The 16,393-nt window shown below is 44.7% G+C and overlaps 1 protein-coding gene across 2 annotated transcripts in view; it reads right to left on the bottom strand.

Moving 5' to 3' along the window:
* The window catches only part of Ube2e1 (ubiquitin conjugating enzyme E2 E1), a 60,251-nt gene that overhangs the window by 42,161 nt on the left and 1,697 nt on the right, over positions 1-16,393 (bottom strand). For both annotated transcript variants that reach the window (XM_038349235.1, XM_038349236.2), the window contains exon 3: positions 12,607-12,657. In XM_038349235.1, coding sequence (XP_038205163.1) covers positions 12,607-12,657 — 51 coding nt within the window. The remainder of the gene's footprint in view (positions 1-12,606; positions 12,658-16,393) is intronic.

Below are 16,393 nucleotides of genomic sequence, written 5' to 3'. Positions count from 1 at the left end.
TTTAATCCTAGTGTTTGGGAGACAGAGGCAAGAGGCTATTTTTTTTTTTTTTTTTTTTTTTTTTGGTATTTTGGTTTTTCGAGACAGGGTTTCTCTGTAGCTTTGGAGCCTGTCCTGGAAATAGCTCTTGTAGACCAGGCTGGTCTCAAACTCACAAATATCTGCCTGCCTCTGCCTCCCGTGTGCCACCACTGCCCAGGAGAAGGAGCTCTTTAAGTTCCAGGCTACCCTGGTCTACACAGCAAGCTCCAGGCCAGTCAGGGTTGCATAGTGAAATCCTCTCTTGAAAATAAATTCTCGGGGCTGGAGAAATGGCTCAGTGGTTAGGAGTGTGTACTTACTGCTCTTTCAGAGGACCTGGGTTTAGTTCCTGGCACCTCAACTGGGAAGCTGAAAACCACGTATGAAACTTGAGCTTCCGGGGTTTCAACACTTTCTGAACATTTTTGGGTGAGTACCTGCTTATGTGGCATACGGATTCATTCATTCTTATTCTCTCTCACATACAAGTCAAAATAAATCTTAAAAAAATAATTCTAGGAATTAATTTTAAAGGACATATAAAATAATGAATCACTTTTCTGGATAAGCAATGAAATCTTTAACTGAGAGGAACAGAAATATCTTTCTGTTTTAGTTGAAAACCATCCCCTTTCATTTTGTTACCTAGCGTGGTGTAAGGTGGTTGCCATCAAACCTGAAGTTGTGGTGTGCAGAGATGACTTGCTTACCTTCCTATGTGCCTGCTTGAGCGTCATTTCAGACTTACGATCACTCTATTCCGAACACTTTCCAGTCACCATTTCTGATCCCCTTCACCCCCTTCTTGACTTCTACATCAGCATCTAAATGTGAGCAAGATGCCCAAGCTCCACCCAAAGTTCCTCTTTTATCCTTTCTTTCAGAGTAAGCCACAGGCTTTTCCTATTCACGAGACTCACAGTGAGGTCTCCCAGATGGCTCTAAACTAGTCCTGAGTTCCAATCCCCCATATCTAACTTCTATTCAACATCTTAGTTTGGATGGCTGGTGGAAATCAATCTCACACCTACTTTGAGCAGCCATTTCCAGTCTGACCACCTCCCTGCACACACAGCCGGGCTCTATGCCAGGTTTCTCACTATCAGCCAAAAGTCACACCGTCTAGCTAACAGCAAAACCACAAACTGGAGGAGCCCTTTATGCTCCTGTCTCCAAGTGCAACCCAAAGAGGTGTAGGTCTTCTACTCCCATCTCCACCATCACCCTGAGCACAGCCCCACCTTCTCCGCTCCTGCCTTTTCCAAGTCTGCTCCACATACGTGAAGGGTAAGCAAAGTCCTTTCGCCCACTCCTAACGTCAAAACCAAGAAGGCTTTCCCCAACTCCTTACTGGACCTGACTCTCATGGCTTCCCTCGCTGGATCCCTACTAGAATACTCTTACAGGACTTTTCCTAGCTTTTTCCTTCGCCTCATCTGTGGTCTTTGCAGGTCCTCCATCCACCCTACGGCCCTCTGTCACTGCTCCATTATCTTCCTTCCCACCAGTCATCACAGCGGACAACTCCCTCGACTTGCTGTGCTGGCTAGGTTTCTGTCCACTTGATACAAGAGCTGTCTGGGAGGAGGGAACCCCAAAGAAGAAAGTGCCCCTGACAGACTGCCCTGCGGACAAGTTGTGGAGCATATCTTGACTAATGGCTGGTGTGTGAAGACCTGGCTCACTGCAGGTGGTGCCATCTCTGAGCATGTGTTCTAAGCTGTGTAAGGAGGCAGTCTGAGCAAGCCAGAGAGCAGTATTCCTTCAGGGCTTCTATTTCAGTTCCTGCCCTGACTTCCCTCAGTAATGGAGTGTGAGCCCAAGCTGCATGGTCTATATCACAGCAATGAACACTTTAACTAAGACAACTACTAAAATCAAGTTTCACAGCAGACAGAAGCTCTGTTTAGCTCCTACAGAACAATGCCAGTACCCAGCACACTTCACTGCATCAGCAGCTAGGACCTGATTTGATCATCCTGCTGCCACTCTCTACAACTGTCAGATGTCAGATGTAACACACCCATCTATCCCAAACTACTTTTTTTCTTTTCTTTTCTTTTTCTTTTTTTGGAGCCTGTCTTGAAACTTGTTCTGTAGACCAGGCTGGCCTCAAAATCACAAAGATGCCCGTGCCTCTGCCTCCCAAGTGCTGGGATTAAAGGCCACCACTGCCCAGCCCAAACTACCTTTTTCTAGTTTTTTGTTTGTTTGTTTTAGAGGAAGAGTCTCACTCAATCTGTAGCCCAGGCTATACCCAATTCAAGGCAATCCTCCTGCCTCAGACTCCCAAGTGCTGAATTACAGTCATGTTAAGCCTAATGTCTTTTTCTATAAGATTTACTAGGGGTACACCCCACATCAAATTTCTATCTATCAGTTAGAAAAGATACAAATCCCTAAGATCCTGACAATATTCATGACCATCACATCAATGCTAAGAGCCCTACTGAGGCCACAACATTGGTTATTATTGCTTGAAACAGTACTGACCGAGGTCAGACTGGAGAATTCTGCTGTGATTCCAGAGGTCAAGCTGCCTCTGAACACTACACAAAGCTAGATGACATCAGGCTCATCTGCCAGTTTACCAACTTGTTCATGTGGGCAGCACATTCTCTGACAAGCAGACAAAATTGGGTCTTTAACAACCCTGAGCAGGACACTGCCCAAGACAACACAGTGAGGAGCAACTGTCAGTTATCTGCTTCTCAGGACAGTCTCTGGCACTGTCTCTGCAGGGCAGGAGACATCACCTAGGCCTTCCGCAAACAGGGCAGGGATTCTGGAGAGCGTATGCTCTGAACAGAGCAGCTCCTGGACTGGTCTCCCAAGCAAAGGCTTGGTGAGCTTCTCACCTCCCAGAGGAGGAGGTGATCCAGAGGGCGAGAGGATACCTGCACCAGTGGCCAGGCCTTTTGTTTCACTGAGAGCATGGCGAAGTAAGAACGGGCTTCTTATGAAAGCCCTGTTTCACTTTACTGGTGACAGGGAGTGCATCAGATGTCTTGGGAGGACTGGTTCCTGTCCTTCTAGCCATGTGGACCAGTGTTAAGGTACAGGATGGCATCCTACATTAATGCTCTTTGCAGGGACTTTGTAAAATGGACACGTGCACCAGAGACACATGATTTTCTTTATCACAAACCAGCCTGGTCTGAAGAACAGAGCACATCTTTTGTTGTTGTTTTTAAATCACTCTGACTGATGTGATTCTGGAAGGGCCCAAACTGCCAACAATGCTTGGGGCCCTGGAGAGCTGCGAAATCATTTGTGACAGCTATTTCCCCAGTTCTTCCCGCCATTTCTTAAAGAATATAATAAGATATTCTGGAAACCCATCAGGTCTACACTGTTGGAATATTATTTTAAGGTGTGTTGCTTTTGTTTATGCTGCATTTGTTTAACTCTGTGAACTTGTGTTACTGTGCTTGTTTAAAACATCTGATGGTCTAATAAAGAGCTGAACGGCCAATAGCAAGGCAGAAGCAAGAATAGGCAAGGCTGGCAGGCAGAGAATATAAATAGGAGAAACAAGAAAAAGGAGGCAAAAGAGAACAAGGAGAGGATGCCAGGGACCAGCCATGGAACAAGAGTGAAAGTAAGATACACAGAAGGAAAGGAAAAGCCAAGAGGCAAAAGGTACTTGGGGATAATTTAAGGAAAGCTGGCTAGAAAAAAAGCCAAGCTAAGGTCAGGCATTTACAATTAAGAATAAGCCTCTATGTGACTTATTTGAGGTGGGCCCCTCAAAAAGCCAAAAGAGTAAAACATCATACAAACTACACTTGTCATTTAATGCATACTGTGCGATATTTTGGTTGTGTTCTGACAAATAAAGCTTGCCTGGAGATCAGAGGGTGGAACTAGTCATAGTTAACAATAGAGACTAGGCAGTGGTGGCACAAAACTTTAATCCCAGCACTTGGAGAAGGAATCAGGAAGATTAGTTGTTAAAGGCCATCCTAGGCTATATAAGACTGAGCCAGTCTAAAAGAGAAACAGAGCCAGGCTGTGGTGGTACAAGCCTTTAATCCCAGCATTAGTGAGGTGGAGACAGTAATAGAAGGTGTATGGAGACAGCATCTCGGCCACATTTAGTCCGAGGATCTGTAGAGACAGGATGTCCCCCCACCTTCGGTCTGCGATTTTGTAGAGATAAGAAGTTTCTGGTGGCTGGTTGCTCTGCTTGTCTGATCTTTCAGATTTCACCCTCAATATCTGACTCCAGGTTTTGATTGCTAGGACTAATTAGAATCAAGCTTCAAACGCACACTGATGATCGACCATCTTGGGCACCATGAGGATGCTGAGACAGAACAGCCCTTTTTCTCAAGGAGCTTAAAGTCTCCCAGGAAGGAACAAGCAGGAGGCGGATGCTATTGTCCTTAGCTCTCTATACAGGGCTGGAGGGCTCCTCACACAGCAGAGATGCTTCCAAGCCAGTAGAGAGCTGTCCTGCTTTTCAAAAGAAATGCTCTCTGCCAATAGGCTCAATTACACATTTGACCATCTTCTTTAGAACTATGTTTGGAAAATATTCCATCTCCTTCTTGCCCCTCCATCCTTCTGTTTGCTTTCCCCTCTTGGTCTGTAAAAACCTAAAAGGTTGAAGTTCCTTTTCTTCTCCCAGAGCCTTGGTGGCTCCTCCTGCTTCTTTGCTTCCTCTTTTTTCCAGGTCTGCTCTTTCTACCTGTCCTTCATTTGCAGATGCCCCTCAGATCACAGTTCTGTTTGGAACTTGCTATGTAGTCCTGGATTGCCACAAATACATGATTCCCAGCCTTCCCTGTGTTGTTACTATGGTGTGTGACCAGCTTTTAAAACACATCCTAGCCTTCTTCTTCCCAGCTAATTTCATCCCCTTTATAATCACAAACCTTTCAACTCACATAGATTTGCAAAGCCACCACCAGCCTGGCACCTCTGCCAAGGCCCTCAGATTTGACTCTAGCACACTTAACCACTTCATAGAAGCAGCTTTCATTCACACTCTGCAACAGGTAAACAAAGAAACCACGTGTCCTGGTTAACTTTAACTGACAACCTCTAGTCGTCTGAGTCTCAAGTGAGGGATTACCTAGATTGGCCTGTCACATCTGTAGGGGATTGTCTTGTTGATTGATACAGGAGGGCCATCCCCACTGTAGGTGGCTACATTCCCTAGGTAGGTGGTCCTGGGTAGTCTAAGAAAGCTAACTAAGCATTAGGCTACATAAGGCAGCAAGCAGAATTCCTCTATGGCTTCTGCGGTTCCCTTGGTTAGAGATAACGCAGCGGGAACAGCAGGCAGATGCCTGAGTTCCTGCTTACGTGTTTAGTGACAATTGTAGCAGACCCTTTCCTAACCTAAGCTGGTTTTGGTCACGGTATGTCACAGCAACAACGGCAATAACTGTACAGACATGAAGTTTTCAGACAGTGCACCACACCACTCTCCCCGGGTCATCTGTGCCTCTGAAACATTCAAACTGAAAAGTCGGGGAAACATGCAGGGTCAGAATCAGAGACTTAAGTCATTGTCTTTGCCTCTCAGGGAATTTTTAATCTACTTGATTTCCCTAATCTTACCTAAAAGAGGCAGATTTGAGAGTTGGATAATTGATTAATAATAAATACAAATATACAACCAAACTACAGACATTGACTGATGGCACCAACATGCTGGACACTGTGTATGACCAACAGCACGAAGAATTGCGGAGAGACCTTGCCTTCCCTAAGCAACTTTCCCTGTTCTCTCTTGATGTTTAAAGTCACCAGTACCCCCAAACGAGACTTCTGCATCCAAGTTTCCTAGTTCTACTGCTGTCTCCTCTCTTCTCCGCTCTCAAAGCTACTGTCCGTTTCCCAAGCTCTCTTCAATCCCTACCCACAGTACAGCAGCCAACTAAGTCTGCTGCTTCCCGCTCAACTATACACTACCCTTGTCTCTGTCCAAATAGTTCCACAAAAATTTCATTTCCCACTCAAAAGTTTTGAAGATTCTCTAATATAATAAAATTCAAAGGCCTAGTCTGAAAAAGCAACTCAAATTTTATCTTTACAATTATATCCTCCCACTTGTTTTGTACTCTGGAGCCAAAGGCTTAGACAACCCTCCCACCCTGCCCTCTGCCGAGTGGGCAGGCAGTTTCCTCCACTGAGTCTAGGCTTCATTCTTCACCCCAATTCCTATCCCCTCTTGAAACCTTCCCAGATGACTAAGTGTTCCAGCCATGACCCTCACACCCAGGGCAAAGTCATCTCTCATTTTTCTGAACCTCCACAGCATGGCACTGGCAGTTATTACCTCAACATTCACATTTCCACATTTCTTAGAACCTTTACTAGATTATGAACCACTTGAGCACAGTTTCTTTTCCTATACAGTAAGCACTCAAGGTTTGTAACAGGGATATCAGCCCCTTTACAAGCACCTCCAAAACCAGCATCACCTTTTAAAGGCTATAAGAACTAACAAAAACCAGCATCTTAACAACAATATTGTTTTCACTGTGTCATAAAATAGTTTGTAAATGTTGTATTTATGTGTTTCTGTGGAGGCCACAAGAAAACACTGGATTCCCTGGAGCAGAAACGACAGGTGGTTTTGAATCCTCCCATTCAGGTGCTGGGAACAAACACCAGTCCTCTAAAGGACTCTTAAGCTCCGAGTCATCATCTCTCCAGTCCCTAGCATTTTAACCAGAAGTATACAATTCAATGACATTAGTTACATTTACAGTATTTTACCCCTACTGATACTATCCATCTCCAATAAGTTCATCATTCAATACAGCAATTAATGACTCCTCACCAGGCGGCAAGGCAGGGCCGTCACGAATTCAAAGCTAGAATTTTGAGACAGCAAGAACTTGTCTCAAAAATAAGTGTGTGCTAGCATGAATCAGTAATCCCAGCATTGGAAGGTGGAAGCAGGAAGATTAAAAATTCAAAATCATCCTCCACTAAACAGCAAGTTCAAGGTCAGCCTGAGCTATGTGAGACTGTCTCAAAATAAAAGGCTGGGCTTTCCAACACTGTAAGGTAGGCAAGCTAGGCATTGGGCCTTTCAGCAGAGACAGAAATTGGAATTCAACCTGACGGCCAGAAAAGCAAAACAGCCAGGCACTGGCTCTTACCTCTACCTCAGTCTAAAATTGCAATCCTGCCTCCAGGTATCTCAGAAGGAGACTGTGCCTGAGAGTTTATATTCCTCTCCAGAGCTAGGATCAAAGGCGTGCACTGCCCAGTTTCTATGGCAACTACTGTGGCTATTGGGATTAAAGGTTGTGTGTCACCACTACCTGGTTTATCTGGAAGGCTGACCAGTGCAGCTGGCTGTTTTACTCTCTGATCTTTAGGCAAACTTGATTTATTAAAATACAAATGAAATATCACTGCAAGGATAAGAGGGCTGAGAATTACAATGTACTGTTTTTTCTTTTCTTTTTTAAATGATGCCGTTTTACCTCAAATCATCTTAAAAGGAACTTTATCTAATTAAGGACAGCTCTTGGTAGAGAAGGTTCTAACTTAACTTTACATACTTAAATAAAGTAAAATAAAAACACTGGTCAAATATAATAAAATTATATAAAGAAAAAATCATTTTTACTAACCTCTTCTTGTGCTTAAAATGCTTAATGTCTCAAAAATACTTTTACCTAAAATAAAATAACATCAACCAAAATTCTGAATTTTAGATTTCCATTTACACTAGCTAGAGACTTACTTATAACACAGGTATTCCATTACATAAAACTAAGGTAGAAAGGACTTGGGCAAAATATGCCAGCTATGATGAGTAAGCGTACTGTCTAAAGACATTCGTATTAGAATTTAAATTATAATTTAAGTTGACTCTAGCTAGTCAGTTTAGCAAAGTATGAGCTGTGAGTTGTAAATAACAGCTACAAAACTGATCCTGTGGCCGAAGTCCATGAGCTGTCTAGAGCACATGACTTTTCCATCCCAAATTGAGCCAAGCTTTATGGAACCATTACAAGAATCACAGCCCATTTTTCTCCTAAAAGAATAGAGTCGGGGCTGGAGAGATGGCTCAGAGGTTAAGAGCACTGACTGCTCTTCCAGAGGTCCTGAGTTCAAGTCCCAGCAACCACATGGTGGCTCACAACCATCTATACTGAGATCTGGCGCCCTCCTCTGGCGTGCAGGCATACATCGAGGCAGAATGTTGTATACATAATAAATAAATAAATCTTTAAAAAAAAAAGAATAGAGTCAATGATAGAGAAAAGACTTGAACAATGCATGGTAAGTTGCAGAAGTATTTCATTCACTATGTACACAGAGAGAAAGCGGTAGAGAGAGTCACACATACACAATACTAAATAGCTTGATGTTTGAAAGTAAGAATTTCATGTACATGGCAATACAAAGTGATTTATATTTTTAAAAGTCTCCATGGCTGGAGATGGCTCAGAGACTCAGGAGAGTCTCGCTGATCTGAAGGGATCCAAATTCCATTTCCAGAGCCTATGACAGGAAGCTCAGAATCATCTCTAATTCCAGCTCCAGGAGATCAATGATTTCTCTGGATTCCATCAACCACATGCTCATACACAAACCAATACTCATAAACATGCATAATTTATAAAATTATGCATAACTTATAAAATTAATCTACTCAATAAAAAACACAGCATTAATTATTAGCTTTTTTAGACAACATCTTTAGCAAATGAAATTCACACAATTTTAAAGTTCGGTAACTTTGAATCCAAACTTTGTGGTCAAGTACTGAGATGAGCGAAAACATGCACCACAGCCCCACCCCCTAGGAGTTCTGAGGGAAAAGAGGCAGCTGTCCACTGAGAGGATACTGTGTACTACCTCATAGGTTTAAGAAAGTAATGTGTCTAAATTTAAAACTGAATGCTGCCTGAAAGAAGTTCTAGAAAGGGTAAGCTATATCTAGAAAGGGTAAGCTACATCTAAAAAAGGGTAAACTACATCAGAAATTCATAAAATGAAAACCAATTATTCAGCTTATCCAATATAATTTATAATTGATGAAATTATAATTTCACTAGGAACTACACTGAGTTCTTATGTGGGAAAAAATTATACCAGAAAAAAAATTTAGTGTACACAATTAATATATCATTTAATTCATGTATCTTAATTGGAAGCTAACTTCAAAAAACATCTAAACTAAACTAAACTAAACTATTCTGTCTCCAACAATAAAGGCTGTGATCTAACAAATAAAGCGTGCCTGAAGATCAGAGTGTGGAGAGCCACTAGTCAGCCGCAGAGGCCGGGCAGTGGTGGCGACGCCTTCAATACCAGCACTGGGGGACAGAGGTAGATGAATCTCCGAGAGGTCAAGGCCACCCTGAGCTACAATAGATTGATCCAGTCTCAAAGAGAAACACAGCCCAGTGGTGGTGGTTCATACCTTTAATCCCAGTATTTGGTTATCACACGCCTTTTACCCCAACAGGAAGGGATATGGTTGGGCAGCGAGAGGAATATAAGGCGGGAGGAGAAAGGAACTCAAGGCACTCAGTCTGAGCACTTGTAAAGACAAGATACCCCATGTGGGCTAAGGATTTCATAGAGGTAACAACTAGTGGCTGGCATCTCTGATTCTCTAATCTTTCAGCTTTCACCCCCTAATATCTGGGTTTTTATTATTAAGACCAATTAGATTCATGCTACACATCAAGATATTAAATACTTAACTCTTCCAGAGGGGCAGGTGAAATGCTCAACAGATAAAGGCACTTGCCCCAAACCTGATAACTGAGTTCAATCCCTAGGCTCTAATGGTAGGAACTGTAAATCCTCTGACATTCGTATACATGCTGGGGCCCATGTGCACCCTCATGTATAAACACACGAATAAATGTTATTTTGAAAATTGGTTTTAAATCCCATACAGGTAGCATCACAAAATATAAGACCAAACTTAGACAAGAGCCCAGGACAGAAAGTAAAGTGTTGATAGAACAGCGGGCTGAGTCCCGACACCCGGCTAGCCTTACCCAAATTAATTATACGGAAACTGTATTTATTTAAATACTGGCTGGCCTGTTATCTGTAGCTTCTTATTGGTTGATTCTCATATCTTGTTTTAACCCATATTTAGTAATCTGTGTAGCACCACGAGGTGGTCGCTTACCAGGAGAGATCGTCCTTCTCAGAGAGGAGAAGCATGGCGACTCACTATGGCGACTGCCTGAAGTGTCTGTCCCACTGCCTTCTACCCAGCATTGTTTTGTTTACTCCGCCTACCTAATTTTTTTGTCTCTTAAAATGCCAAGGCAGTTTCTTTATTAATAATAAAAGTAACACATAGACACTCCTCCATCAGTAAAGCACAACACAGAGTGGTAAGACAGGAAGGCAATAATAGAAACTCAAACTCAGATCACTTAAAATAGCAGTTCTTAACCTGTGGGTCAAGACTCATTTGGGGGGGAATCAAACAAACCTTTTACAGGGGTTTCATCAGATATTTAAATTATTATAACAGTGGCAAAACTACAGTTATGAAGTAACAACAAGAATAATTTTATGGCTGGGGGGTCACTCACCACAACATGGAGAACTGTGCAGAATTAAGGAGCTTGAGAGCCACGGACCTGAAAAGCCTAGTGGGGATATCTCCAGGAGGTAAAGCAGTTGTGACTTTTAAAAGACTGCATGTATGTATGTGTGTGTGTATATATTTTTTTTCTCAAAATAAAGATACCTAGTATGTTCTTGGAAATTGTACTCTTCCCAAAATGTGAAGTGCTGTAAGAGTTGTCACCCACCATCCAGGGGACCATCCCCAGCCATGGGTAATGCTCAGAGGGCTCGCTGGAAGGGGTGATAATGAGGAATTTACAAAGAGAAAATGTCCTTCACGTTTCAGAAGCACAAGCCTCTCACAGATGACCTCTGCCGCCCTGACAAGAGCCCAAGTGCCTACCCTGCTTCTGCAAAGCAATCTCAGGAGATCTCCAAACTGTTTACAGGTTTCAATTTGATAGCACTTGTTCACGAGAAAGCCATTTGCGTTTTAGTAAATGATGCTAGCTTTGAAGCCATGATTTCTAACTTGATCAGCTGTGTGAACTCCCAAGAGACCCGCATACGGGAGACAACACCAGCAGCAGTGGCAGCTACAGCCCAGGCCTACCGCAGGGAACATCCATGACTCCACACAAACCACCTAGGGACGCTCAGGCCTTCATCTAAACAGCTCTTACTGTTTCTCCACTTTCTCAACCATTAAAAAGATTATTAGCTACAAAAGAAATCCTAGAAAATAATTAGCAGCTCAGTTAAAGAACACAGTTTAAAAGTATCTTCCTGAGAATGTAGCTCCGCTGCTAGAGTGCACGCGTGAAGCGCAGAGTTCAGCCTGGCATAAAGCCAGTACGGTAGCTCACACATGTAATGCCAGCACTGGGGACAGGTAGACAGGAGGATCAGAAACTTGAGGTCATCCTCATCAAGTTTGAGACAATGTCTCAAGAGAAAATACCAAGAAGGACCTGATACTCAAAATGACTTTCTTACAAATCAGGACAAAATTTTAAAAAGTATTACAAATCTAATCAACACTAAGAACAAATTCATACAAAACAGAATCGCGAGGGTGGACCAGACAGCTCAGTGGGGAAGATGCTCACAACTCCACAAGTTGTCTTTAAGCCCCACATGCACACGTCATGCAGTCACACACACAGAATAGTAACTCAACGGAACAGCAACACAAAATTTTCTTTTTAAGTCACCAATCACGGTTTTAAAACATGAGTGTTTTAAAAGCAAAATACTTTACTTAGCTTCCATCCTGAATGTCTGTGCACGCTCACTGTGTATACCTAGCAAGTATTCGCCAGTAACTCCTACCAGTAAATTGAAAGCCCAATGAAAGCGTGCCTTCCATTCAAGGATGGTCCTGGTTTTACTAAAGTTTTTGGTTCCTCATGATTCACTATCAATTTACACAAAGTATCACAACTTCTTTCCACCTTGACTCAAAGACGCAAAAAGAAAGCCAAGTGGTCAGCACACCTTTTGGAAGCTGGCTAGTTTTCACACCGAAACGTACACAAATATACTCAGTCTGTGTTACACAACAGCCAACAAAACACCATCTTTTAAGGGTTTAAATTTATAATTTAAAACAAAATTACTCTGTTAAAGCCACAAGTTATTTCCTGAATTGCTTTGCCAAAAGTCCAACACAAAATTACAACAGAGTAAGTCTGAGGATCTAGAGTTTCTCTTCACGCCAAGCTCCAGCATGTCACACCTGTAATGAGGTTATCCCAGCAGAGCACTGTCTAACGGCTGACATCACCCACAGCCAGCTTACAAGAGGGGCACTCCTTCACCGTAACTTTGCAGTTTGCTTCATACACACGAGCGCCCACATCGTGAACTCTAGCACTTCTCAACAGTTCTGAGCCGCTGCACACCACACCCACAGCACACACATCCATTTCCTCGGATATTTGGTGTTAGCACCAAACACGCACAGACCACAGAAGAGAAGCAAAATTCTATAACAGAAAAGAAAACACAAGACAGAAGTTAGGAGAATTTTAAGAAGACAACACTCCATAGGCAGCTCACCTGCAGTTTGGTGGAGGGTCTAAAGTGATGTCTGCCAGCTCCTTCTGGATCCTGGGAGATGAGGAAACAGAAAGTTAGTTGGAGGCCCCTCCCAGAACCAGGTCTGCAGCCCACCTTACTCTATCCACTGAGGGAGAGGCAACCCAGGGCCCCCAGGCTGGGGAGACTTTCCAGTGCAGGGTACAACTCTAGGTCTCTCCCACCCTTGACAGCGTCGGGCTTTCAATACTGCCAAGCACACTAGGGCAGTTGTGCTGGGCGTTTTCCACCTAAGAATAGTTGTCGTCCCCCCTCCACCCTGGCCAGGACCATTGGTCTGTAGTACCAGGCCACTTGGTCCCCTAACTCGGTGACTCTGCATGCAGGCCCCACCCCTAGAGTAGGCCCACAACTGAGTCTCCTAGCAGACCCTGACCAGCACTGCTCCTCAGGTAGGGACACCTCCCCTAGGCCTGGACCTCGCAGACCAGCAGAGCGCCCCCCGCAGGCCAGCACCCACACACCAGCGCCCCTCGCAGGCCGGCACCCACACACCAGCACAGCGCCCCCCGCAGGCCGGTACTTCTCAGACCCGGACCTGCACCAGGAGCAGTGACCTCCCAGCACAGCCAATATGGCCGCTCGGGCCCTAGTGACCGCCACCGGCGAGGGTCGAGCGGTCCAGGAAGTGCTCGGGGGAGCTGAGGGCGGCGGGACCCCGGCCGCCCCGCACAGGTGCACTGCTACCTGTGCCCGCGGCGCCTGCCCGCTGCCCGCCGCCAGCCCCGAACTTCCCGGTACCCGGCCGCGGGCTCGCCCGGCCTCCGGGCACCTCGGCACCTCACAAAGAGCCCATCCCCCAGCCAGAGGCCGAAGCCACTGACAGTTCACACCGAGCCGGCCTTTGTCTTCTGCTTACCTAGGCGCTTAGGGCACCAATGGAAACGACAAACTTTGGGGCCTTAAGCTGCTTCTCCTAAAGGGAAACTATTTTTATAACTTCTCCTCCTACCAGGCTGTTACACTTAAAAAAAAATCCACCAAGGCAGCTCGGTAGTAAAAATAAGGCCAACACACTCGGCAATCTGAATGACAATGGATGTTTTTCCCTTTCCCAAGAAAGTTCTCCGGGAGTAGGAAGAGGCCAGCTATAACGCGCTGACATTTTTAGCAGGCACTTCTTCCACGTGAAAAAGAAAAATAAACTGAGTAGCGACTGGGGAAGTTCTTCAAACTTTCCTGTTGAGGGGACTTCCAGCCCTACAAGTGGGGTCCAGTTCAGAACACCCAGTCTCTATGACAGCTATTAGTGCCCTGCTGAATTCTACGGCTCCCAGTAAGCATTTCAGTCCCTAGAGATCTGCATCTGTTTCATTCACATCTGGATGTCAGACTAAAGTCCGGAGTGCCAGTTTCCAGACTCTTGCACCTATTGGAATTGACCATTTTCAGATCTGTCAGAAAGCAAACACGTCCTCCTTCGGAGCTGTAAAGACAGCTGCTCCTTTAGGACTTGGACGCTGAAATGCCATGGCTGGTGAGATGGCTCAACAGCCAAAGGTGCCTGCCAGCATGCGTGCTGACCCCAGTTCAATCCCTGGAACCTACACATGGAAGGAGGGCTGACTCCAGCAATTTGGCCTCTGACCTCCACATGTCCCTTGACATGCCTAAACACACATACCACACGAATACACACAAAATAAAATTATGATGCCACACGATTGCACACAAAACTAAAATTATGATGCGATTTTTAACAAGGGCAATACCAGGCAGTTTTACCCATTCAATCTTAACCACTACCACGTGCACCATTCCCAGAGTGGAATCAAAGATCTACAAGGGCATCAAAGGCCTATCCGAGAGTGCAGCGAGCTCCACCCTCCCCACTGGGGCTTTCCTCAGCCCCAGGTTAGAAACCACTTTCCACAGTGAGTGAAATTCCTAAATCTGGGACTCTGGCTCCATTTTCACACCACCTCCTGGTCCACAGGTCCCTTCCAAACCAGTGTATTTAGATGCTCTACATCTACCAATGATGTAGGGCAGGCTCGTCAAGCACGGGTCCTGATCCTCCTGTTCATTCTTTCCTGGACACCCTTTCTACTTTTTGTCTTTTGATGCTAACCTTAGCTTTGTTTAACAGAGAGCTACTGTGTCAGCACGATGTCTAGGAAGCTAAATGTGCTGCATTAAAAGATACATAAAACATGTTCGTGTACAGGCAAAATTATTATTTACTATTTCCCGCTTCTATTTCTACTTCCAACATTTCTTTACCAGCTGCTCCCAAATAAGGTCTCAGGCTGGCAATCAGAATGACAATGAATGTCTTCTGACAGTAGGAACTTCCCTCGGTCACCACTCAATTTGTTTTCCCTTTTACTGGGGAAGAAATGCCATCTAAAAATGGCAGTGCTTGGTACATTATGGCTGGCTTCTTCCTACCCTCCAAAAACATCTACTGTCCTTCAGATTACATGAGACCCTGACTACAGGAGAGCCTGTCTCCAACTCAAGTATGTGTAGCCAAGGATGACTTTGAATTGCTCCTCCTGCCTGGCAGAGCCCTGGGATTACAAGTCTGTGCTACCATGCCTGATGGTGCTGGGGACTGAGTCCAGGGCTTCATGCATGCTAGGCCAGCACACTACCATCTCAGCTACCAAATAGTTTATTTTGGTTTTTTTGTTTGGCATTTTGTTTTAGAGATGGTCTTCCTATCTATACGCAGACCTCCTGGAACTCTCTATGTAGAACAGGCTGACTCTGAACTCACCTGAGATCTACCTGCCTGCTCTGTTTCCAAGGGCGGAGTTGACAAAAGGCCTGGACTACCATGCCCAGAACGAAGTTTTTAACTTCCTTAGCATAAATAGGCAAACTGTATCCATGAGGAAATCCAATTATTTATACTGACAAAAAAAGCAAATGGCGTTTAACACCTGTCCATTTCCCTTCCAGTGTAGCCACAAGCACACCAAGGGCCTGCTAACACAATGCAAAAATTCCACTGACCTAAGAGGCAGCGCAGAAGCAGAATGAGTGAGGATGGAGAGCTTAGAAGTGCTGGGGGAGAGAAGGACCAACCTTAGCAATAAGGGCAGAACTCAGGCTCCCAGAGGTTTCAGCTGGGTTAAATCAAAAGCGCCAGTCAAGACTCTGGAGAGCTAGAGATACAATCAAACCAACCCTCTGAAAACGCCAACAATTTTACCAACGCATCTCAATCCTCTCTCAAGATCTGAACGCTAACTATTTAGATGGGTTAAAGTCACCCCACCAGCCAGTCAGATCACTAAAACAGCACACCAAGCCTGTGACTTTCAGGGAGAATGACAGAACCAACTGTCAATCTCTGAGTTCCAGGCGCACTACTCAACAGACAGAGCCAAAACCACTTAGATGCCCCATTTCATCTTAAATTCTTTAAAGAATGATATCCCCCAAGCTAGCCCACAGTTTCCGTTCCTGACTATGGCCAGCTATCTCAATGAAAAGAGAAGGATTGATGAAAGGCTGTCAGGGGATTACCAGGTACCTGCTAGGGATGATTCACACTACAGGGATCAGAGAGTGTTAGTTAAGGTGGACAGAGGTGAAGCATCCTCCGGTCTTTTTAAATAAGAGACTAACCCGGGTGTAGTGTCCTAGCCATCAGGAAGGCTGAGACAGAATCTGTGCTGCAAGTTCGAGGCCAGCCTGGGCTATGGAATAAGACCCAGTCTAAAAAACACAACAACAAAGTCTCCCTGAAGCCGTGCAGTGGTAGCGCATGCCTTTAATCCCAGCACTGGGGAGGCAG

Source organism: Arvicola amphibius, chromosome 12 (genome assembly GCF_903992535.2).
Source record: "Arvicola amphibius chromosome 12, mArvAmp1.2, whole genome shotgun sequence".
Classification (NCBI taxonomy): Eukaryota; Metazoa; Chordata; class Mammalia; order Rodentia; family Cricetidae; genus Arvicola; species Arvicola amphibius.
Note: the sequence above shows the minus strand (reverse complement) of the source record. Positions and strands in the feature narration are given on the sequence as shown.